Source organism: Vipera ursinii (assembly GCF_947247035.1).
Source record: "Vipera ursinii genome assembly, chromosome: 15".
Taxonomy (NCBI): Eukaryota; Metazoa; Chordata; class Lepidosauria; order Squamata; family Viperidae; genus Vipera; species Vipera ursinii.
The window spans coordinates 5,039,315-5,062,824 of record NC_139528.1 but is presented as its reverse complement, the minus strand read 5'-3'; the positions used below and the strand labels follow the sequence as shown (position 1 = coordinate 5,062,824).

At 49.2% G+C, this 23,510-nt stretch overlaps 1 protein-coding gene across 1 annotated transcript; it reads right to left on the bottom strand.

The window, feature by feature from the left end:
* Positions 1–274: 274 nt before the first annotated feature.
* On the bottom strand, positions 275–3,382 carry CD248 (CD248 molecule). Its single transcript, XM_083374301.1, has one exon. It carries the CDS (start codon positions 3,342–3,344, stop codon positions 1,257–1,259), a length of 2,088 nt encoding a protein of 695 aa, XP_083230427.1. The 5' UTR covers positions 3,345–3,382; the 3' UTR covers positions 275–1,256.
* Positions 3,383–23,510: the final 20,128 nt, after the last annotated feature.

Here is a 23,510-nt window from a genome sequence, read left to right as displayed (position 1 = left end):
AATCCAGTCCTTTTATTTGACACGCAAAACACACGCACACAATATTCGGGGGTGGGGGGTTCTGGGTGGTTTTTTTTTTTTTTTTTTGCTTCGGCCAGGAATCTTCCGCCCCCGCCAAGAAGACCACACGAGCGGTCAAAGTCAACGACCGTCACCCCCACACCACAGATCCAGAGGGGTTCCTTGCCCCCCCACCACCCCGTTTTGCAACGGGGCAAACCGGCCCCGCCTTCTGCGCGGCCCCCACCCCCACCCCACCCCTGGACCGCGCCAGGCTGGTCATTCCCAGATGCCTGGTCCCCGAAGGAGCCCCACCCTCTCTTTCCTCCACAGATTAAAGTGGGGAGGGGGCGTGAAAAGCCTTCCAGCTTTAGCCCCTTTAGCCCCCCCACCCCCGTTTCGGAAGGCCCCCTTCGGCAGCCGACGCAAACGCCATCAAGTGTATTTTGCGGGGCTGTGTCCCACGAGAGGTTTTTGATTTTTTTTAAAGTTTTTAACGTGTCTCCCCCCACCCCTCCCCAAGTTCGGAGTAGGAAAAGTCACCCTGAGCTGTGCGGATCCTTGGCCTGACTCCAGATGAAAAAAAAAAAGAACTGGCCGCGGAGGAGCTGGGGGGTGGAAGTGGGGAAGGAGGGGTCCGGTTTCTTCCGAAGCCACGAGGACTAGAAACTTTTAACTCTCCTGGTTGGCGGAACGAAGAGCCAGCGCTGGGCAGAGGTGGGGGACACACACACACACCCCACCCCGCCTGCCGTGGCACACGAATTAGTCTCAGCTTTCAACCACTGCTTGGCGAAACATCAACTCCTTTCCCCCCCCCCCCGGTCAAGAAAGTCGTCGCTGCCCGCTTTGGATTAAGCCCCTCCAGGCCTCCAGCAGCCTCGGGTGGCAAGGCAGAGGGGTGCCAAGTTGCAGTGGGAAGGGGCTTCTGTGCCCCCCACACACACACCTATGCCAAAAAGAGGGGGGAAAGGTCTTTTTTACTCCAGCAACCAAGTTCCGAGTCGTTTTGGGGGGGGTGTTTGCCTGGGAGAAGGAGGGGTGGGGAAGCCCAGCCTTGGGCGCCCCTCCAGCTGGGTCTCTGCATCCTGGCAGGCTGTCCCAGACGTAGCCCGAAGGGGAGGGGATCCTCCGTGGCTTTGGCCCCGCTGGTGAGCATGGGGGGGGGGGGTCTTTTCTGTTCTGTGCACCGGCTACGGAGCAGGGCCATCGCACACACACACCCCTCCCGTTCCCCCCAGGGGCTGGCCCGTGGTTCAGACACTGGTTCGGCAAGTGGCCGGTTGGCAAGGCCGGGAGGAGACGGGCGGGGCCGATTTTTCCGACGTGCTGATCACCCACCGGTAACACTGAGTGACGCTTCGGCTTTTGGCCCGGGCTCCGCAGCGGGTACAGTAAACGATGCCCAGGGCCAGCATGACCACCAGGAAGACGGAGATGGGCACCAGCAAGGCCACCAGGAGCCAGCGGTCGTCCCTCTTCTGCCGCCCTTCCTCCTCCTCCTCCTCCTCGGAAGCCGGGCCGGGGGTGGCCAAGGTGGGCAGGGGCGCCCTGACTCCCTCAACCACCGGCTCCATCTTCTCCTCCGAGGGAGCCGACGCTCCGGGGGATGGCGACGGAGGCGGCGGGCTGGTCCGAGGCTCCCCGGTGGTCAGGAGAGGAGGAAGCTGGGAAGCGGCGGGGGTGGGATGGAGGACCTCGGGGCGGCCCGTCGAGGACAAGAAGCCGTGCTCCAAGGGAGGAGAGTCCCAGGCGCCGTCCAACTCGGGCGCCGGCGTGGCGGGCCTCGGAGGGGGAGGGAAAACCAGCCGGTCGGGCAGCGACAAGAAGGAAGCGGCCGAATCCGAGGCGGCCGACGACGACGATCCGGCCTCCCCGTCGCGGAAGAGCGAGAAGCGGACCGGCGGGGCGCTGAGGTCGTCGTCGGCTTGCCGGGTGGTGAAGCGCACGTGGAAAGGGTCGGCCCAGACATCGGGCGGGCTGGCGTCGCGGCCGTCCGTCCCGTCCAGCGGGCTGCAGCTGATGCCGTCGGCCTCCAGGTCGAAGCCCTCGGTGCAATAGCATTCGAAGCCGCCCACGTAGTTCACGCACATCTGCTGGCACACGCCGGGGATCTGGCACTCGTCCGTGTCCACGCACTGGCCCGGCTCGTCCTCGGCGGGGCTGAAGCCCAGGTGGCAGCGGCAGAGGTAAGAGCCCTCGGTGTTCTCGCACTGGTGCTCGCACGGCGCCTCGGCGCACTCGTCCGAGTCCTCGCACTGGTGGCCGTCGGAAGCCAGCTCGTAGCCGGCCGGGCAACGGCAGCGGTAACCGTCGCCGCTCTCCGCCGCCTCCTCCTCCCCGTCCTCCTGAGCCACGCAGTCGAACTGGCAGGGCCGGTGGCGGCAGGGGTCGCGGGCCTCGCAGGAGTGGCCGTCGGAGAGCAGCACGTAGCCGGCGTGGCACTCGCAGGCGTAGCCCGAGCCCTCGTCCAGGCAGAGCTGCTGGCACCCGCCGTTGTCGCCCTCGCACCAGCTGGATGCCGACGCCGAGGCTGCCAGCCCCGTCGAGGCCGAGGCGCCCCCCGACGGCCCCGGGCCTCGCTCCCGACAGAGCGGCCCGCTCTTGGACCAGCCCAGCCGCCCGTCCTCCTTCTGCAGGCACAACAGGGACAGAGAGGCGCCGCCGGGGCAGCCCACCGACGCCACCGTCCCGAAGGGCACGAAGCGCGGCGGGGCCCCGACGGCAGCCAGAGCGGGCAGCGGCCCGAAGGGAGCGGCGTAGCTGAGGGTGGCCGCTTCCGCCTCCTCCAAGCCGGCGCACATGCCTCGGAAGGCGAAGCGGCAGAGGTAGCCGTCGACCGGGCCGGCGCAGGAGCCTTCCAACCACTGGAAATCGCGGTCGTCCAAAGCCACGCAGCGCGGCGCGGCGCAACCGGCTCCCGGGGCTCCCGGGGTGCCGACGGCTGCGCCGGCCCTCGCCCAGTTGCTGTAAGCCGTCTCCTGCTCGCCGGTAACCCAGCTGAACCCTCGCAAGGGCCGCTGCGGGAAGCACTGGCGCGGCTGGCGCTGCAGCCCGATCCAGAAGAGACGGGGCGGGCCGGGCCGGCGGCTGCCGGCCAGCAGCTGGCTGACCTGGGCCGCCTCTTCGGCTCGCTTCAGCGTGGCCAGGTTGCCCCCCAGCTCCCGGCAGGCCCGCCAGGCGTCGAGGAAGCTGCGCGGCTGGCTGTAGAGCGCGTAGCAGCCGTCGGGATCGCAGCTGGCTTCAGGATCCGGCCGGACGGGCAGCGGCAACAGCTGGAACAGCTGGAGCAGCAGCGGCAGCATCAGCCCCAGCGGGCCGAGCGGCAGCCGCGGGGCCAGCATGGTTGTGCTGCGCGCTGGGCCTCCGGCGCTCTGACAAACCCGCCGCGGCGGAGCCCCCCCCACCCACCCACCCCTCCCCGGCCTTCTTCCCCCTCCCCGGACGGGGAGGAGGCGCTCGGCTTGCCCGGTCCCCGCCTTCCGACCTTCTAGGGCGCGGATCTGAACTGCTGCCACGAAGGGAGGAAGGGAGGGAGGGGAAAGGGGGAGGGAGGAAGTGTGTGGGGGGGGGGGCCCAGCCAGCCGGCGCTGGAGAAAAGGGAAGGGAAAGGCAAGCGGGCTAAGCGGAGAGGGAGGGTCCGCCTGCCGCCCCCTGCCCAACTTGCGGGGCGTCGGGCGAGGGGAAGCGGCTGACGTGCCTTTTTTTTTCTGATCTAACCGCTAGACCGCACTGTCGCTCGGAGCTGGAGGGCCTTTCAGGCTTCCAGCCTCTAATTTCAGTCCCTGCCATCCGAGGCCAGGAGAAGTTTTTAAGAAGAGACTGGACAGCCCTTTGTCTGAAATGGTATAGGGTTTCCTGCCTTAGCAGGGGGTTGGACTAGATGACCTCCAAGGTCCCTTCCAACTTCTTCTTCTTCTTCTTCTTCTTCTTCTTCTTCTTATTATTATTATTATTATTATTATTATTATTATTATTATTATTATTATTATTATTATTATTATTATTATTATTATTATTATTATTATTATGTAAGCCGCCCTGAGTCTTCGGAGAAGGGCGGGATATAAATGGAATTAAAATAAAATAAAAATAAATTATTAGCTTCACAAGATAAAAGAGGAAGGGTGTGTGTATTTGTGTGTCCTGGCTGGGCTTCCAAGACTAAAGTTGAGGGGCTGCCACAGAGAAGAGAGAGGGGGGGTTCCACCTATTCTCCAAAGCCCCTGAAGGCCGGACAAGAAGCAACGGGTGGAAACCGATCGAGGAGAGAAGTAACCTGGAACTAAGGAGGAATTTCCTGAGGACAATTAACCAGGGGAACAGCTTGCCACCGGAAATTGTGGGTCTGCTCCATCACTGAAGGCTTTTAAGTGGAGACCGGACAGCCATTTGTCTGAAATCTTACAGGGGTCTCCGGTTTGAGAGCGGGTGTGTGTGTGTGTGTGTGTGTGTACTAGATGACCTCCAAGGTCCCATCCAACTTCCTTATTCTATGTTTTGGGTCGAGGTTACTGTACCTGGAGACGTTAAGAAGAGCTGGAGGTGTGTTTGTGTGTGGGAGGGGGAGCATCAGCTTCAGACCCTTGGGAAGCAGTAAACCCTGGTTAGCAGGGCAGCTGAGTTGAAGTGTGTTACTGAGCTGCAAAGAAGCCAAGCGGTTGCCTTCAAACCACAATTGGCAAAATCTGGGAGTGGTACAAGGTCGCCTGTCTGGAGGGCGTCTGTTGCAGAAGGAAGCTGTAAGCAAAAACTCTCGCCCATCCCAGACAAGATGGTTAAAAACAATTGCTGGGGGGGGCAAGGGCATTGTGGTTTCACTTACTAGTCCCCAGCCCCCACCCCGTCATACCCCTGGTTGAATTCCAGCAGTTAAGATTCCCAGCTGTAATGCAAAGCTGGTTTTGCCTGCTGCCTTTGGGGGTGGCTATAAAGATAATAGGATAATAAATCAGGGTTTCTGAATCTGGGCGACATTAAGATGGGTGGACTTCATCTCCCAGAATTGCCTGGCAAAGTATGCTTGCCTGGGGATTCTAGGAGTTGAAGTCCATGTATCTTAAAGCATGCTGGCTGGGGGATTCTGGGAGTTGAAGTCCACCCAATGTTAAAGCATGCTGGCTGGGGGATTCTGGGAGTTGAAGTCCGTCCAGCTTAAAGCATGCTGGCTGGGGGATGCTGGGAGTTGAAGTCCACCCATCTTAAAATATGCTGGCTGGGGTATTCTGGGAGTTGAAGTCCACCCAATGTTAAAGCATGCTGGCTGGGGGATTCTGGGAGTTGAACTTCCTGCATCTTAAAAGTTGTCAAGTTGTCCTGGGAAAAAATGGATTGAATATATCCAGAAGAAATATGGGACTAAAAAGTTTCATTTAGCATTTGAATAAATCTTCCTTTCTTTTTTTCTTTTTCTTTCTTTTTATATGTAATATTAATATTGTTTGTAGTTATTTTATATGAGCTAGAGAGCGATAGATTTAAGAGTTTATTGTTGTTAGCATATGGATGTTTATGATTGTTTTCTGTTTTTATACCCTGTGGGAAGTGGGGGAGGGAAGGGGGGAGGGGTAGGGAGGGATAGGTAGGGGAGGGGGAGGGGGGATCGTTAAAGGGAAAATGTATTTTAAAACTTTTCAATAAAAAAAAAAGTTGTCCTGGGAAACAGGAAACCTTTACAAACCTGACTTTGCGCTAAGCTGTGTTTGCATGCCTCCCCTACCAGAATTCCTCTGCTACAAGCTACCAGCATCTGCCAAGGATTCCACTTTCACAAACTCCCATCTGCTCTGCTTGTTAACTGGCTCAGGGGCCTAATATCGCACATTTGTGCCATGTCTATCATACCTGGGCATCAGCTGGGAAATGACGGGAAAACCCGGCGGAGAAAATGCACGTGATCAATCTGAAGAGTGAGCAACTCTTTTAACACCACACACACACACACACACACACACACACACACACACACACACACTGTGCTTTGCAGTTTGCTTTGGCACGCTCTGAATTCAATCTCAAGCCAGTAACCCCGTCGTGCATCCAAAGCCCATTCTGCATAGGTAAAATCAAAGCATCTCTGGCACGGAATGTGGAGATTCGGAGACACGTCCGTCTATTTTTTTTGGCAAGGGGGAAATTGGTTTGGGTCTCTGCCCGACAGACTACATTTCACTTGGATGAAACCGCACCACACCATCACCAGGGCCTGCAGCAGGATGGGTGGGCCAGCCCAGAGAGAGCAAGGAATTAAGCAACAATGCTTTTTCCATCCTAAAACACCCCTCTAATTTCAGGGTAATTAATCCAGGATTAAGTTGGGCTGGGAAACCATCTCTCTCTCTTGATCTCCTGGAGGAAAATCCGGGCTGTGTTTTACTGCCAAGTTTTCCTAAACTTTTATGCCCAGCTTGTCATGATAAGATAATGCCTTCTCCATCCTGTTTAATGTTGTTGCTGCTGTTTTTTGTTGTTGTTTTTTTAATGCCACGGGTGTCAAAGAAGGGCAGGGGGGGAGAAAGAAACACAGTGACTCAGAAAAATTGGAAAGGGTTTGTCTAGCTCACTGGAGATGAAGGAGAAAAACAGAAGCCCCTTTTGCCGGAAGATGATTTTTATTTTATTTTTTATTTTTTTGTACATCATCGTAAAGTTGAGTTTTTGCACAGCGTGACCAGGAACCGCTGCTGACCAGATGTAGCTCAGCTACTGCATATAATCACAGTCTGTAAAATCTGAAGGCGATAAGAGGCAAACCGGTTGGAAAGCTGATGCCTTAAAATGCAAAATGGAGACTCAAGAAGGCAGGACAAGAAGCAACGGATGGAAACTAATCAAGGAGAGAAGCAACCTGGAACTAAGGAGAAACTTCCTGACAGTGAGGACAATTCACCGGTGGAACAACCTGCCTCCAGAAGCGGTGAATGCTCCAACACTGGAAGTTTTTAAGAAGAGACTGGACAGCCATTTGTCTGAAATGGCATAGGGCAGGGATAGGCAACCTCGGCTCTTTTATGACTCGTGGACTTCAACTCCCAGAATTCCTGAGCCAGCATAGCTGGCTCAGGAATTCTGGGAGTTGAAGTCCACGAGTCATAAAAGAGCCGAGGTTGCCGACCCCTGGTATAGGGTCTTCTGTTTGAGCAGGGGGTTGGACTAGATGACCTTCAAGGTCCCTTCCAGCCCTAGGATAACTAACAGAGCTGGAAGGTCTTCCAGCTAGGTTCAATGGGATGAAGCTGGCGCGGTTCACGCGGCATGCTTGAGGCTCCTTACAGAAAGACCTAGCAGAATCAGAATCAGAATCAGAATAGAATGTTGTGATTCAGGGTCAGCCTGTGGGTTCGGCAGTTGGGTCGGACGACTCAGAGGAGGAGGAGGGGGGTGTTGAAGACCTTGCTGAGGGGCTTGAAGACCTTGCTGATGATAGCCCTCAGGCAGGCCCCTCCCACTTGGTCACCACGGAGACCCAGCTGTGTGAGCCTGACAGTGTGGATGAAGATGACCCACAGCTGGCCCTGTTCAAGGACGCCCGACGGAGGAGGCAGTCAATCAGGAGTAAACAGAGGAAGGCAATGGGGCTTCTCGGAAGGAGGCAGAGAGAAGCCACGCCCTGAACTCTTTATAAAGGGAATGTGTGGGGAGGGCTGGTTTGCTGAAAGCAACCACTCAGATAGTGTTTCAAAGCTCCTGTATCTTGGTTCGTCTCTTGTTTGTTTTTGTAGTAATAAATTTGGCAGAAGTTAATCCAGCTTCTTGCCGTTTGTAAAGGGGTTGTCTTTTCTGCAGGGCCGGTAGCAGGCTGGTACAGAACATAGAAGCTGGAAGGGACCTTGGAGGTCTTCTAGTCCAGCCCCCTGCTCAAGCAGGAAAACCTATACCATTTCAGACAAGGGGTTTGTCCATTCTCTTCTTAAAAACCTGTAGTGTTTTTAAGACTTCTGGAGAGAAGTCCTTCCACTGGTTCATTGTTCTCACTGTCATGAAATTTCTCCTTAGTTCTAGGTTGCTTCTCTCCTTGATTTTTTTTTTGCTTCCTAATAGCAATAGCACTTAGACTTATACATTGCTTCACAGTGCTTTACAGCCCTCTCTAAGCAGCTTACAAAGTCAGAATATTGCCCCCAACAATCACGGTCCTCATTCTACTGACCTCCGAAGGACGGCGTTCTAATCTTAAGCAGCGTTTCTCCACTTCTGGGCTGTCCCATCACCGGAGGTTTTTACGAAGAGTTTGGACAGCCATTTGTCTGGGAATGGTCTTCCTGCTTGAGCAGGGGGCTGGACTAGAAGACCTCCAAGGTCCCTTTCCAGCCCTCTTCTGATTCCTCCAAGGTGCCTCAGGCAGGCTGTGTGACCCCTGCCAGCTTCCTCCCGTTGAATCTAGCTGAAAGACTGGCGGGCAGAGAGTGGGAATTTGGGGAAGGGGCCGAGAGGGCCTTGTCAATGCACGGAGGAAATAAATGGAATTCCTTTTGGGTGGGAAGACCCGCTCCCTCCCTCTGTGTGTGTGTGTGCGTGTGCGTGTGCAAGCATTCAAATGTGCATTTCAGAAAGCCTGGCTGGGTTCGAACCAATTCATGGAAGAACGCGGCTTTGCCATGGAGAAGATTCACGAAGCCTTCATTCGGGCCTCCGCCCGTCCCTTTTTCTTTGTTCGACTGGCTTTGCGGCTTCGCCTATATTTTATATGCCCCAGAGAGGCCTACTTGAATATTTCTATTTATTTCTTTGTCGAGCTTCAAAAGCCGTCCAAGTTTACAGGGGCTGAGCTGCGTACGGTCTTTTAAAACAACAGAACGCTCCAGAGGCTGGATGGCTTGAGAGAGCCATAGATATGTGGCCTCAACACCCTCCCATTTTCCCAAAGGAGAAAACACTCCCAAAGTGGGGGTCTGGGGGTTGGGGAGAAGAGCCAACTCTACAAAGGACAGCCTTCTGGAACAGCCACCCTCCCTCTGAGATTTGAGCAGGTAGGGGCAATGCCAGCGGGCATGGGAGCTGTTCAGGGAACTGCAATGCAGTAGGGCATCTCTCCTAGATTCAGTCAATGGGACCCGAAGCATGCCAAATCTTTTTTCTTTTCTTTTCTTTTCTTTTCTTTTCTTTTCTTTTCTTTTCTTTTCTTTTCTTTTCTTTTCTTTTCTTCTTTTCTTTTCTTTTCTTTTCTTTCTTCTTTTCTTTTTTCTTTTCTTTCTTTCTTTCTTTCTTTCCTTTTCCTTCCTTTCACCATCTCCTGGCGATTGGCCCAAAGTCACCCAGTCGGCTTTCATGCCTAGGCCGGACTAGAACACACCGTCTCCTGGTGATTGGCCCAAAGTCACCCAGCCGGCTTTCATGCCTAAGGCGAGACTAGAACTCACCGTCTCCTGGCGATTGGCCCAAAGTCACCCAGCCGGCTTTCACGCCTAAGGCCGGACTAGAACTCACTGTCTCCTGGTGATTTGCCCAAAGTCACCCAGCCAATTTTCATGCCTGAGGCGAGACTAGAACTCACTGTCTCCTGGCGATTGGCCCAAAGTCAGCCAGCAGACTTTCATGCCTGAGGCAGGACTGGAACTCACCGTCTCCTGGCGATTGGCCCAAAGTCACCCAGCTGGCTTTCATGCCTAAGGCCGGACTGGAACTCACCATCTCCTGGCGATTGGCCCAGGGTCACCCAGCCAGTTTTCATGCCTGAGGCGGGACTAGAACTCACCGTCTCCTGCTCACCCCACCCCCACCCTCCTTCCAAAGCAGACAGATTTAATCAGCCTGCTGTTTCGTTCATTGCTACTTCTCGAGCGTGTTTTGACAACCTGCCATCTTAGGCTGCGCATATCTTAAACTAAACAAGTCATTGGCTGTGAAAATTCTTTTGCCGACGGGAAAAAAGAAAAAAAATTTAAGGGACTTTCATGCCGATCGGCTGAGCATTCTGTCACGTCTTGGGGCTCGGTTGGAAGAACCTCCCTGCGTTGCTGCCAGCCAGTTTCGGCTTGGTTCTTTGGACCACCAAGCCCATAAGCCTCTAATCAGGAAGGAGACTTGGAAGTCAAAACTATTGCCAAACGGTCAACCCCTGGGTTGGCTGGCTGCAGCTTTCTTTGGGAAGTCCAAGGAAGGTGTGAATGAGTTGAGTGTTGCCCATCTGTTGCGATCTGTGTCCTAGGTTTCGATCGAAGTCCCTGGGCCAAGACAGGATAGGACAGGCTGGCGGGAGGGCCGAAACGACCAATATTGCAAGATTATATTTCAATGGTTCCCTTTAGGAAAGGATGTTTGTAGGTCAGGGTTGAAATGAGGGGTCCTTGGTGCTCTCTGAGCTGGGTGGTTTTCTTGCAGACATTTCATCACCAAACTAGGCAACATCATCAGTGCTAGAAGGAAGGGGATTTGCTTATTTGAGCATTGATGATGTTACCTAGTTGGGTCATGAAATGTCTGCAAGAAAACTACCAAGCTCAGAATGCACCAAGGTGCCCAGAGCCATTGTTGTCCTCCTCCTCCTCCTCCTCCCCTCCCTTCTAGCACTGATGATGTTATCTAGTTGGGTCATGAAACATCTGCAAGGAAACCACCCGGCTCAGAGAGCACCAAGGACCCCACATTTCTTCTCTTTCTCTCTTTCTCTTTCCCTGTCTCCTCCCTTTCCTCCACTCCTCCACTCCACAAACCCTCCTCCCTTCTAGCACTGATGATATTACCTAGCTGGGTTACAAAATGTCTCTGCAAGAAAACCAAGCTTAGACAACTAGAGACCTCCACAGCCACCAACTCTGTTACATAACTATGATATTCTGCTGTTTTATTTATTCTATTTTATTTATTAATCCCATTTATATCCCGCCCTTCTCCGAAGACTCAGGGCGGCTTACAATTTAAAGCACAAATCAATGTGCTTAGCAACAGCCTTCATTCTATTTTTATTTTTATTTATTTATTTTAATTCCATTTATATCCCACCCTTCTCCGAAGACTCAGGGTAGCTTACAAGCTTAGCAGTAGCCTTCATTCTATGTATATCCCTGCTTATTAGGGATAATAATAATAATAATAATAATAATAATGCCCCCAAGCGGCATTATTACAATGTCAGCTTATTGCCCCCAACAATCTGGGTCCTTGGCTGGAGTCAAAAAGCAAAGAAACCATGCTCCCTTCCCAAAGCTGTGGATCACACGCCCCATATGCCGCAGCTAGAGAGAGAGATAGGCCCTGGAGTCCAGCCCAGCTGGATTGCAACAAAACTTCGGCAACAGCCAGACTGCTTGGAAAGATGGCTGATAATTTGCCAACCATTTGGGGGAACACTCCAACATCACAGTCCATTAATTTTGCCGGGAGTGTGTTTTGTCTTTTGTTTTTCCCCTCCATTTTTGCTCTCTGACTTCAAAGCTGCTGCATGAAGTTTGCTCCTTCCCTTTTGACGTGGCTGGTCAGGTTTTTCCGCTCGCGCACTGGGGCTTATTTTGAACAGCTCGTTTCATTTAAAGAAAAGAAAAAATCATAATATCATTCTAATAAGACAGCCTCCTGCACCTTTGGGACAGGGTGGGATGGAGAGAGAAAGAAACAGTTTGTCCTTTTCAAGATTTGTGGCTTCACATCGGGGCAAAGATCCGGCCCATTGGGCCACAGAGCATCACTCTGGACGGAGGAGCGTGCGCGGGGAAACTTCCATGAATAAGCAGAATAGCATCGCACAAGTCCCTTAGCGGCAGGCCAAAACGATGAGGTTATATCGAAAAAAAGTCCTGGCACGGAGAATCACATGCAGTTTGTCTCTTCTCAGTGTTCATTGCAACTTCGGCTTGCACAGAATGCCGGATGGAGAGGGACTGTGATTTTTCTGCCCCCCCCTTTCCCCCCCCCCCGGCTGCTTTCCAGCATCCCGAAATTGGGTCGAAAGTTTTACAAGTTGGGAGTTTTCCCATCTGCCCAGGGTGGAGAAAGGAGAGAATGGAGGGGTGGCTGGTCCCACCCACCCCTTCAACTTCTTTTTAAAATGATCTAGATGAGAATCAATGTTAAAACATTAGTTCACTAAATAGAAGCACTTGGCAACACAAGAGCTAGTTGGGCCACACTTGGGATATTGCGTCGCGTTTTGCTCACCATATTATAAAAAAGATGTGGAGACTCTGGAAAGCGTCCAGAGAAGAGCAACAAAGATGATCAGGGGGCTGGAGGCTAACACATATAGCTGGAATTGGGTATGTCTAGTTTAATGAAGAAGGGACGCGGTGGCTCAGTGTGTTAGGACGCTGAGCTTGTCGATCAGAAGGTCGGCAGTTTGGCGGGTCGAATCCCGAGTGCCGCGTAACAGAGTGAGCGCCTGTGACTCGTCCCAGCTTCTGCCAACCTAGCAGTTCGAAAGCATGTAAAAATGCAAGTAGAAAAATAGGGACCACTCCGGTGGGAAGGTCACAGCGTTCCGTGCGCCTTTGGCGTCTAGTCATGCCGGCCACATGACCACGGAGACGTCCTCGGACAAGCGCTGGCTCTTCGGCTTTGAAACGGAGATGAGCACCGGCCCCTAGAGTCGGAAACGATTAGCACACATGTGCGGGGGAACCTTTACCTTTACCTAGTTTAATGCAAAGAAGGACCACAGGTGACATGATAGCAGTGCTCCATTATTTGAGGGGCTGCCCCAAAGAGGAGGGGGTCAATTTATTTTCCAAAGCATCTGAAGGCAAGACAAGAAACTATGGATAGAAACTAATCAAGGAGATCAAAGCAACCTGGAATTAAGGAGAAAGTTCCTGACAGTGAGAACAATTAACCAGGGGAACAGCTTGCCACCAGAAGTTGTGGGTGCTCCAACACTGGAGGTTTTCAAGAAGAGACTGGACTGCCACTTGTCTGGAATGGTATAGGTTGGACTAGGGTCCCTTACAACTCTGTTATTCTATTCACTTGCAGCCATTAGAGGACGGTCTGATTTACAGCCCACGTTTGCAATCCGGCTGGGTTCCCACAAGATGCTGATCCACGAGTCCTGAAATTTATTTTAGTGAGTTCACCAATTTCTCACCACTTGTTAGCACTGAGCTTGGTCTGCAAATCTGCCGGTTAGCTGAGTTACTGGATAGTGGTCTTGAACTGAACAAGGGGCTGGACTGGATGAGCTTGAAGGACCCTCCCAACTCTGAGTAGAAAGAGTTTGTGTGGTTCACACAACAGGCTAGAAAGAGGGAGGCCATGAGTTCTAGTCCCACCTTAGGCATGAAAGCCAGCTGGGTGACTTTGGGCCAATCGCCAGGAGACAGTGAGTTCTAGTCCCGCCTTAGGCATGAAAGCCGGCTGGGTGACTTTGGGCCAATCACCAGGAGACGGTGAGTTCTAGTCCCGCCTTAGGCATGAAAGCCGGCTGGGTGACTTTGGGCCAATCACCAGGAGACGGTGAGTTCTAGTCCTGCCTTAGGCATGAAAGCCGGCTGGGTGACTTTGGGCCAATCGCCAGGAGACGGTGAGTTCTAGTCTCGCCTAGAAAACCAACTTGTTTACTTTGGGACAGTCCCTCTCTTTCAACCCAACCCACCTGGCAAGGCTGTTGTTGTGTGGAAAACGAGAGAAATGTATTGGATAATTTCACTAGCCTTGAATTATTTGTAAAAATAATAAAGGTGGGATACAAATCAATAAATAAATTCTCAGCCAGCCATGGACAGCCGGAAAAACAAATAAACAAATTGTAAAATGACTACAGCAGCGTCAGGAATATGAGACGCACTGATAGAATGGCTCATGCACAATGCAAGGTTGCGTGTATTATCCCCCTCTCTCGTTTTTTTTGGCAAAGGCCGAGGGAAACGAGACTTTTACACACTGTTCCAGTGCAAAGTGGAAGCTGATTCTTCCTCTCAGAAAAATAAACACACTACATTCCTTCGGGGATTGTCAGGGCCGAGTTGCACACTCAAACATGGGACGTTTCCCAGTTCCATGCTCAAAAGAAGCTGCGGCAAGCCAGAAGAGTTACAGGACGCTCCGAACGAGTGGGCTGAAACTCCCAAAGGGCTTTTGAGAACGCAAACCCCCCCCCCCATTTCTTCCCCAACTCCATTTTTCCCTGGTGCAAATCGTAGCACCCCATTGTTCATCTGGTTCTTCTCCAAGCAGCCCCCAGACTCATGAAAGAGAAAGGGGCGACTCAGAAGAGAATCCAAGGTTGGGAATATATATATGTATATATATATATATGGGGGTGGAGAAGAGGGTTAGTGCTGGAAATTACAGAATTTTATTCCTGGATTTGTTTTTTTTCAAAAAAGGGTTTAATGTGCCTCCCGGTGGCTGAAGAGGCAAATTGCATCTCACCTATTTTTGTCCTGGTTTTATTTTGACTATTATTATTTTTTTATGTATTTTTAAGTTAGGGGCTTAAAAATGGTGATCAAGTGAAAACCTTGGGGGGAGGTCTTAGTTTATTTATTCGTGGGGAGGGGGGAATCGTGTGATCGAGCTTAGTCTTTGCTACCCGAAGGGATCCATCCCGTTGGAGGCCAAAGGCTAAAGCAGGAAGGCTTCCGCTGTTCTTAGCCACAGTAATGGAACGTCCATCTGCAGGAGAAGTCTATCTGTAAAGATACAATTACCAGGCACACGAAGGCGCCTGCCATTAAATTCAGCTTCAAGGATAAGGTCGTTCAGAGCTGCAATGAAAATTCCCGGGGATAATTAAATGGCTGCAATGCGATATGGAAAATTCAAATTCTTTGCTCATATTCTGTAGCCTTCGCTAGAGGCAAGGGATGCCAAAGTCTTGACCCAGAATGGTTGGTTTTTTTCCCCTCTTCCGGTTGAGTAAAATGTATTCAGGTTGGCTGGCATTAAGCTTTCTGCTAACCTCTGAGTTTTAACCATGGATTACTGACAAAGCCAGCATTATCAGGAGTTCCAGCCCTTCCTAAGCCATCAATCTTAGTTTCCGAGCTGCAAGGTTTGGCTTGCACCACACAATGCAAGCAGCCAGCCGCCACTAAAAATGCAAGCTGCAATCCAGAGCAAAGGGCTGGACTAGACAACCTCTAAAGGTCCCTTCCAACTCTGTTACTCTTTGTGACATGGAACAATGATTAAGTCACATTATCCTAAGGCATGTAATCCTAGTGCACGTAATCAATAAATTAATAATAGTTAAGAAGCATAAAAAATGTGCTGCTGTTTGACCTTTAACATCGTCAAATAAAATCTGTCTATCCCAGATCATCAAAAATGCCATATCTACTCTAAACATCTGTACAGTTGGTCCTCAGCTTATAACCATTTGTTTAGCGGCTGCTCGAATTTACAGTGCCACTGGAAAAAAGTGATTTATGATCAGTCCTCGCACTTATGACCATTGCAGCCTCCCCATGCTCAAATGTGGGTGCGTGGCAACTGGCAATTATTTACAATGGCTGCAGCATCCTGGGGTCAAAGGGATCGTCCAGTTGCCTTTGCTTAACGACCCTGTGATTCACTTAACAACTGCAGTGATTGACTTAAAAACGACCGACTTGCTTAGCAACGGAAATTCTGGTCCCAACGGTCATTATAAATCGAGGACCACCTGTGTAATAATTTAATAGTGGCAGCTAAAAGAGAATAGTTTAACACTGGGAAGCAGAAATTGTCCTTGTGATGAACTTGACCCAAGAACATAAAACAGGATCGTATTTCTTGTGCGACCCCCGAGCTGATTTTATTACAGGTCACATAGCTTAGATAAGGATCAGTTCCTACAAAGGTTATCATTATTTATTGCCATTTGAAACAATAAATTTTGGGATAGGACTCGCCCAGGAACCCACCCACACAGCTGTTGCTTGAATTATTCTTGTGTTTCTTATACACATACAAAGACACCCTGTGTTATCTGTCTTTCTATTCTCAAAATTGTTTATTTGGTTTAATCCACTTTCTGGGTTCACAAAATTTGTTTCTCAGGGTGTCTCAGTCTTGGCAGCTCTAATATGTGTGGGCTTCCACTCCCAGAATCCCCCAGCCAGCATGCTTTAAGAGGGGTGGGCTTCACCTCCCAGAATTCCCCAATCGGCATGCTTTAAGAGGGGTGGGCTTCACCTCCCAGAATCCCCCAGCCAGCATGCTTTAAGAGGGGTGGGCTTCCACTCCCAGAATCCCCCAGCCAGCATGCTTTAAGAGGGGTGGGCTTCACCTCCCAGAATTCCCCAAGCCAGCATGCTTTAAGAGGGGTGGGCTTCACCTCCCAGAATCCCCCAGCCAGCATGCTTTAAGAGGGGTGGGCTTCACCTCCCAGAATTCCCCAAGCCAGCATGGATTAACACAGGTGGACTTTAGCTCCCAGAATTGCCTAGCTCGCCATGCTGGCTGGGGAATTCTGGGAGTTGAAGTTCACATTTCGTCACGTTGCCAAGGTTCACAATCCTCTCTCTCCTAGCCAACCTCACAGGGTTTGCACAAACTAGCCTAGCCGAGCATCGGGTTATTTTTGAGCAAAATTGCCCGAATTTGCCTGGCGAGGAGTCCAAACTCTTCCTTTATAAACAGCCGAAGGCGGCGAAGAGCTGAGGGAATTGCACGGTTCCATCTTTTTCCTGCTCGATATGAGAACAGCTCCGTCAGCTTTGTTCGGGTGGAGAAAAAAAACACACACAAAAAAATAATTCCCTTTCTGGGCTTTGCCAAGCCAGCTGCTTATCCTTGACAAACAGCGTCACACTTGTTCCCTTTGCCATCGCACAATCTCTCTGCTAGGCGTTGCCTCCTTTGCAGCAAAAGCTTCTGGGGTGATCTAATTGTTCAGTTTTGCAAAAACTGTGTATCTAGAAAAATGTGTTGTTGGTTTTTTTTTTAAAAAAAACCAACAACCAACACAAAAGCTGCCCATTTGGTTTATTTATTTATTTATTTATTAATGGGATTTATATCCCACCCTATCTCCCGAGGAACTCAGGGCGGCTAACAACAACAAAACTTAAATTAAAGTAAAGTACTTTAATTAAATTAAAGTAAATTAAAAATAAAAATTTGAAATAAAATAAAATTTCCTCCGTATTTATTATTGTTTTAATTTATAACTTGCTCAGCTGCCCGGAGGTCACACCTTGTAGGGTAGATGGACAACATAAAAATGGAACGCAGGCAGTCCTCAACTTACGACAGTTCATTTAGTGACCCTTCAAAGTGACAACAGCCCTGAGAAACGTTAACTTATGACCCTTTTTCACACTTAACGACCGTTGCGGCATCCCCATGGCCACAATGATCAAAATTCAGACCTCATAGTTACGACGTTTGCAATGCCCTATAAACACATAAAGACATGCTGATTGACAAGTGCCTGGATTTTGGCCCCGTGACCCCAGGGATGCTTGCAGCGGTCATAAGTGCGAGGACGGATTGCAAGTCACTTTCGAACGGTCGCTAAACGAAGGCTGACAAAGGGAAGGACCGGCTGGATATTCAGTACTTCATAAAAGGTTCCCCCGCACATGCATGCTAGTCGTTTCCGACTCTAGGGGCCGGTGCTCATCTCCGTTTCAAAGCCGAAGAGCCAGCGCTTGTCCGAGGACGTCTCCGTGGTCATGTGGCCGGCATGACTAGATACCAAAGGCGCACGGAATGCTGTTACCTTCCCACCGGAGTGGTCCCTATTTTTCTACTTGCATTTTTACTTGCTTTCGAACTGCTAGGTTGGCAGAAGCTGGGACGAGTAACAGGCGCTCACTCTGCTACACGGCACTCGTATATATATATATATATATGTAGATCTAGAGTCTCGGGTTTCTTCCCGCGTTCCTTTCATCTTCAGAAAGTTGTGGCGACGTTTCGACGAAATCCCATCCGTCATCATCAGGCCGGAGTGTTCCTCCTGCTGCTTCCAGGAGCAATGCGTGGTCTGGCTGTATATATATAAATCAGAAAACTTTTAACCCCCTTGGCCTGTTCAAATCCCTTCTTTGTTCTCCTCTTTTGTCTCTTCTTGGATTGGTTTAACATATCTTCTCCAAAAAAAAGTTCAATAAGTTCCGTGATTCCACATTAGGGCTTGCGAAAAACTTCACTCACGCCATTCCGCGAAACCCCCAAACCGTCCAATCTCATTTGAGTCTGCCAGACACAGCTAGTTCTGCTCCCCTCCGCAATTTCGATGAAAAAGAAGGAGACTCGATTGGATTCAATTTTTTTTAAAAAAGAAAAAAAAAGCAAGCAAGCAAATTTAGTCCTTAAATTTGGGTTTGTGGCCAATTTTGTCTCCCCTCCAGAGGGCAGCACAGCACAATTTTTTTAAACAACGGTTGACCTCACTTCCTCTTTCTCTAATTAAACTGAATTTCATACATTTTTTTTTTATTGAAAAGTTTTAACATACAATTTTTCTTTAAAAATCCCCCCTCCCCCTCCCTTCTCCCTCCCCCCCTACCTCTCCCCCCTCCCCCCCTCCCCCCCCACTTCCCAGAGCTAAATACAAGGTATATATAAAAAAACAATCATAAAGAAAGAGGAGCTGCCGACCATAGAAGAATGGACTTTAAAGGTTTCCGACCTGGCAGAGATGGCGAAGATATCGGCATATTTGAAAGATCACTCGCAAGAACGTTATATTATGGAATGGAGAAAGTGGATTGAGTTTATCCAGAATAAGTATAGGGTTAAGAAGTTTTATCTAGCATTCGAATAAGTCTTCTTTCGTGTTTTTTCTTTTCTTTTCCTATTTTTTTTTTATATATTTAATAATGTTAAGTTTTGTTTGTTCTTATATAAGTTAGAGAGTGATGGATTTTAGAATTTATGGTTCTTAGTATATGGTTGCTTATGATTGCTTTTATATATATATACCTTGTATTTAGCTCTGGGAAGTCCGGGGGGGGGGGAGGGGAGTGGGGGGGAGGTAGGGGAGGGAAGAGGGAGGGGGGAAGGGGGGAGGGAAGGGGGGAGGGAAGAGGTAGGGGGGAGGTAGGGAGGGGAGGGTGGAGGGGGATGGGGGTTTTTAATGGAAAATTGTATTGTAAAACTTTTCAATAAAAAAAAAAAACAATCATAAACAACCATATACTAACAACTATAAACTCTAAAATCCATCACTCTCTAGCTTATATAGGATAAAACAAACCTTAGTAATATTAAATATATATAAAGAAACTAAAATAGAAAAAGAAAAAAAGAAAGAAGACTTATTCAAATGCTACATGAAACTTCTTAACCCTATACTTGTTCTGGATAAACTCAATCCATTTTCTCCATTCCATAATATAGCGTTCTTGCGAGTGATCTTTCAAATAGGCCGAAATCTTCGCCATCTCTGCCAGGTCGGAAACCTTTAAAGTCCACTCTTCTATGGTCGGCAGTTCCTCTTTCTTCCAATACTGACCTATCAAAAGTCTTGCTGCCGTAATTAAATTCAACATCAACTTGGTGTCCACAACTGTAACATCTGTAATTATTCCCAACAAAAAAAGTTGCGGACAAAACTTTATCCTCTGTTTAAAAATCTTCTGCATGTTCCACCAGACTTTTATCCAAAAAGCCTTAACCTTTTTACAAGTCCACCAAATGTGAAAATATGTTGCGTCTTCATCACCACACCTCCAACATTTAGGCTGATAATTCGGATACATACTTGCAAGCTTTTTAGGATCTAAATGCCATCTATAAAACATTTTGTAGAAATTCTCTCTTAGATTTTGAGCTTGTGTAAATTTTACGTTCCTCACCCAAATCTTTTCCCACGTGTCCATTGTGATAACTTCCTGGATGTTTTGGGCCCATTTTAATTTCATACATTTTTGACAGAGGAGAAATCCCACCCACCCCCACCCCCACCCCGGCTTGCACGTTCCTGATAAGACATCTCTCTCCCACAAATACATTTTGCATCCAAAAGTTGCAGACAGGGGGAGAACTCTGTGCGTGCTTTGGTTGCACCCTCTAGTCTAAACCTCTTTCACTCACACACACACACACACACACACACACACACCGGGTATAGCCTGGATTTCTCCCTGGGCAAAATGCAATATGCATGACTCATTTGAGAAACTCAGCCACAGGGCACACAATCTGGCGTACATCATCAAGAGAGAAACCAGTTTAGGTTGTGAAGGTTGGAACCACAAGCTGAGGACAAGGAAGTCTGTTCTTTCAACACATGCTCAGGAACTGGGTTTACTCTTGCCCTAAAATGGAGATTTTTGATTTATGTGAAACCGATAACACCCGTTTCCTCAACGAGTGGAGCCAAAGATTGAGCGTGGGAACGAGAAGCTGCCTGTCCATTATAACAGAATAACAAAGAGTTGGAAGGGGGACCTTGGAGGTCTTCTAGTCCAACCCCCTGCTCACGCAGGGAAAACTATACCATTTCAGACAAATGGTTGTCCAATCTCTTCTTAAAAACCACACAGCCGACAAGACAACTTATCTATTCGAACAAGCCGGCCTGGCCTGATGGATTTGGGTTTTAGAATTATTTATCTAATGTATTCTTATTTTATTGCCCTGTACACCGCCCTGAGTCCTCCAGGAGAAGGGCGGTATATAAATCAAATAAATAAATAAATAAGAAGATCTGGTGGCAAGTCGTTCCACTGACTAATTATTCTCACTGTTAGGAAATTTCTCCTTAGTTCTAGGTTGCTTCTCTCCTTGATTGGTTTCCATCCGTTGCTTCTTGTCCTGCTCTCTGGTGCTTTGGAAAATAAATTGACACACACACACCATCTTCTTTGTGGCAGCCCCTCAAATATTGGAAGACTGCTGTCATTCACCCCTAGTCCTTCTCTGTTAGACTAGACAGATGGACTCAAAATAAGGTGGCATAAATTTAGTGAAATGGTTGAACTCAATGCATGCAATGTGAACTGGATATTGAAGTGAGAATAGACAGGAATCTGAATTTTTTTCCCCCTAACAAACAAAGCAAAAATGAAGGCTATTGCTAAGCACATTGATTTGTGCTTAGATTGTAAGCCGCCCTGAGTCTTCGGAGAAGGGCGGGATATAAAATGGGATTAAATAAATAAAATAAAATAAATAACCTCCCCCCACACACAACATTTTTGGAGCAATTGTTCTGCCTGCAGTAATATAGCCGAATGCAGTTTCATTTTCTTTCACAGAGAGATTTCAATTTTAGATTAATTATGGTGCAGTATGCTGATTCAGCTTGCCTATCTCTCTAAACTGTGTTTCTCTAACCACAGTTTATGAAACAAACCAATAACTGGCTGCACTTTATGCTCACCCAAAACCAAATAACCCACATTTAAGGATTTAATGCAACATCTAAAAATCACCCGCAGCGTGCATTGCTGCCCTCCTTTTAAAGTCACTTTGCCCTGCACGAAATATATAATTTCAGTTTAATTGAAATAATACTAGCTCGTGTGCTCTTTGCCCCATCAAACACACGAGCCTTTGCAATTTAAAAAGCCTAATGAAATAGCCAAGCTATCATTGCTAAGCGCTTCCAAGTGTCCAGAGTCATTATTTAAATGGAATTATCTGCCCGATGAATTGTTCTGCCTCGTTAAATGCAGACTAGGACAAACGACTGGCGAATCTTAGGCCTACCTCGCAGGATGGCTGAGAAGATAAGAAGAGCGAAGGAGAAAAGAACATTTTGGAATAGTTTAGGGTTACGAATGTGAAGGAAGGGACATAGGGACTTCAGTCAATCCAAATCTCTTGTGGATGGAGGAAAATTATTTGTAGCTCAGGGGGGGTTTGAACTGTGGGGTCCTTGGTGCTCTCTGAGCTGGGTGGTTTTCTTGCAGACGTTTCATGACCAAATTAGGCAACATCATCAGTGCTAGAGGAGGAGGAGGAGGAGGAGGAGGAGGAGGAAGAGGAGGAGGAGGAGGAAGAGGAGGACAACAACTGTGGGGTCCTTGGTGCTCTCTGAGCTTGGTGGTTTTCTTGCAGACGTTTCATGACCAAACTAGGCAACATCATCAGTGGTACAATGGAAGGGACGAGGAGGAGGAGGAGGAGGGGAAGGAGGAGGACTGTGGGGTCCTTGGTGCTCTGAGCTTGGTGGTTTTCTTGCAGACGTTTCACGACCAAACTAGGCAACATCATCCGTGCTAGAAGGGGATTTGCTTATTTGAGCATTGATGATATTGCCTAGTTGGGTCATGAGATGTCTGCAAGAAAACGTCCAAGCTCAGAAAGCACCAAGGACCCCATAATTCTCCTCCTCCTCCTCCCCGCATGCCCCCAGGGCTAAAAACATTCTCTTCCAAAGGGAGATATCCCCAACCAGCCCTGAGAGGTGGCTTTTCTTCTTGCAGGGATGCATTCCAGCCGTTTCGTTCCAAGGCCATCAGGCTGGGCCAACTTCTGCTCTTCCACCTGGTGCCTTGTTGCCGTCGTACCAGGAGTAGCAGCCCTGGTGGAAACTGAGGTGTGATTCAGCTGCAGGGCGCCCCAGGCGCCGTGAGTGATCGCGATTGCAGGGGGCCCCACCCAGGCAGGACTTTGGTCTCGCCTGGTGGGGCTGCAGGAACCATATTAGCCGCACCCAAGGAGCGAAGGGCTGAGCCTCTTGGACGGCGAGGCCCTCCCCCTCCCAGGACTGAGATTATTTCGTTAAAACCAGCTCGTCTTGGGGGTCCATCCCTGGGAGACTGTGCCGCGGGTCACGCACGGCAAAGGAACCCGCCTTTCGCAAATAGCAGAGCTGCCTCACCAACCACGGCTCTTTGCAACGTCAGAGCTTGTTGGCGCCAACGGGCAGCCTGCTTTGCCGTCTTCGACTTACAACTTCGAGTCTGCTTTACAGTCCTCCACTTACGACCACAACTGCGCCCAAGAGTTCTGTGGCTAAACGAGACAGCTAATTGCGTTTTTGCCCCGTTTTACTTTTTCTTGCCACTTAACCATTGTCACGTCAGTAGTAACCTGGTTAAGTGAATCCGGCTTCCCCATTAACTTTGCTGGTCAGAAGGTCGCAAAAGGGGATCACCCCCCCCACACACACACACACCCCGGGACGCAGCAACCGTCATAAATATGAGCCCGTTGCCAAGTGTCTGAATTTTGATCACATGACCATGGGGATGCTGCAATGGTCGTTAAGTGTAAAAAAAGGGTCGTAAGTCACTTTTTTCGAGATTGTTGTTAACTTTGAACAGACAGTAAATGAAATGGTTGTAAATTGAGGATTCTCTTATCAAATCTTGTGTGAACTATGATCATCTCACAAATAATAGAATAGACGGAATAGAATAGAAGCTGGAAGGGATAGAATATAGAGTAAAATATAGAACAGAAAATATAGAATAGAAATAGAATATGAATAGAATAAAGTAAAATATAGAATAGAATAAAGTAAAATATAGAATAGAATATAGAGTAAAATATAGAATAGAAATAGTATGAATAGAATAGAATATAGAGTAAAATATAGAATAGAATAAAGCTGGAAGGGACCTTGGTGGTCTTCTAGTCCAGCCCAAGCTGGCTTAGAAGCCACCTGCTTTTTGCAAAACTGCACCCAATCTCGGTTTGCCCACAACAGACTAAATCAAAACCCTCCACCATTTTCACCCCTTCCCGAAGAC

Coding starts and splice junctions, on each gene's coding strand:
- CD248 (XM_083374301.1), bottom strand. CDS start 3,344: ATGCTGGCCCCGCGGCTGCCGCTCGGCCCGCTGGGGCTGATGCTGCCG.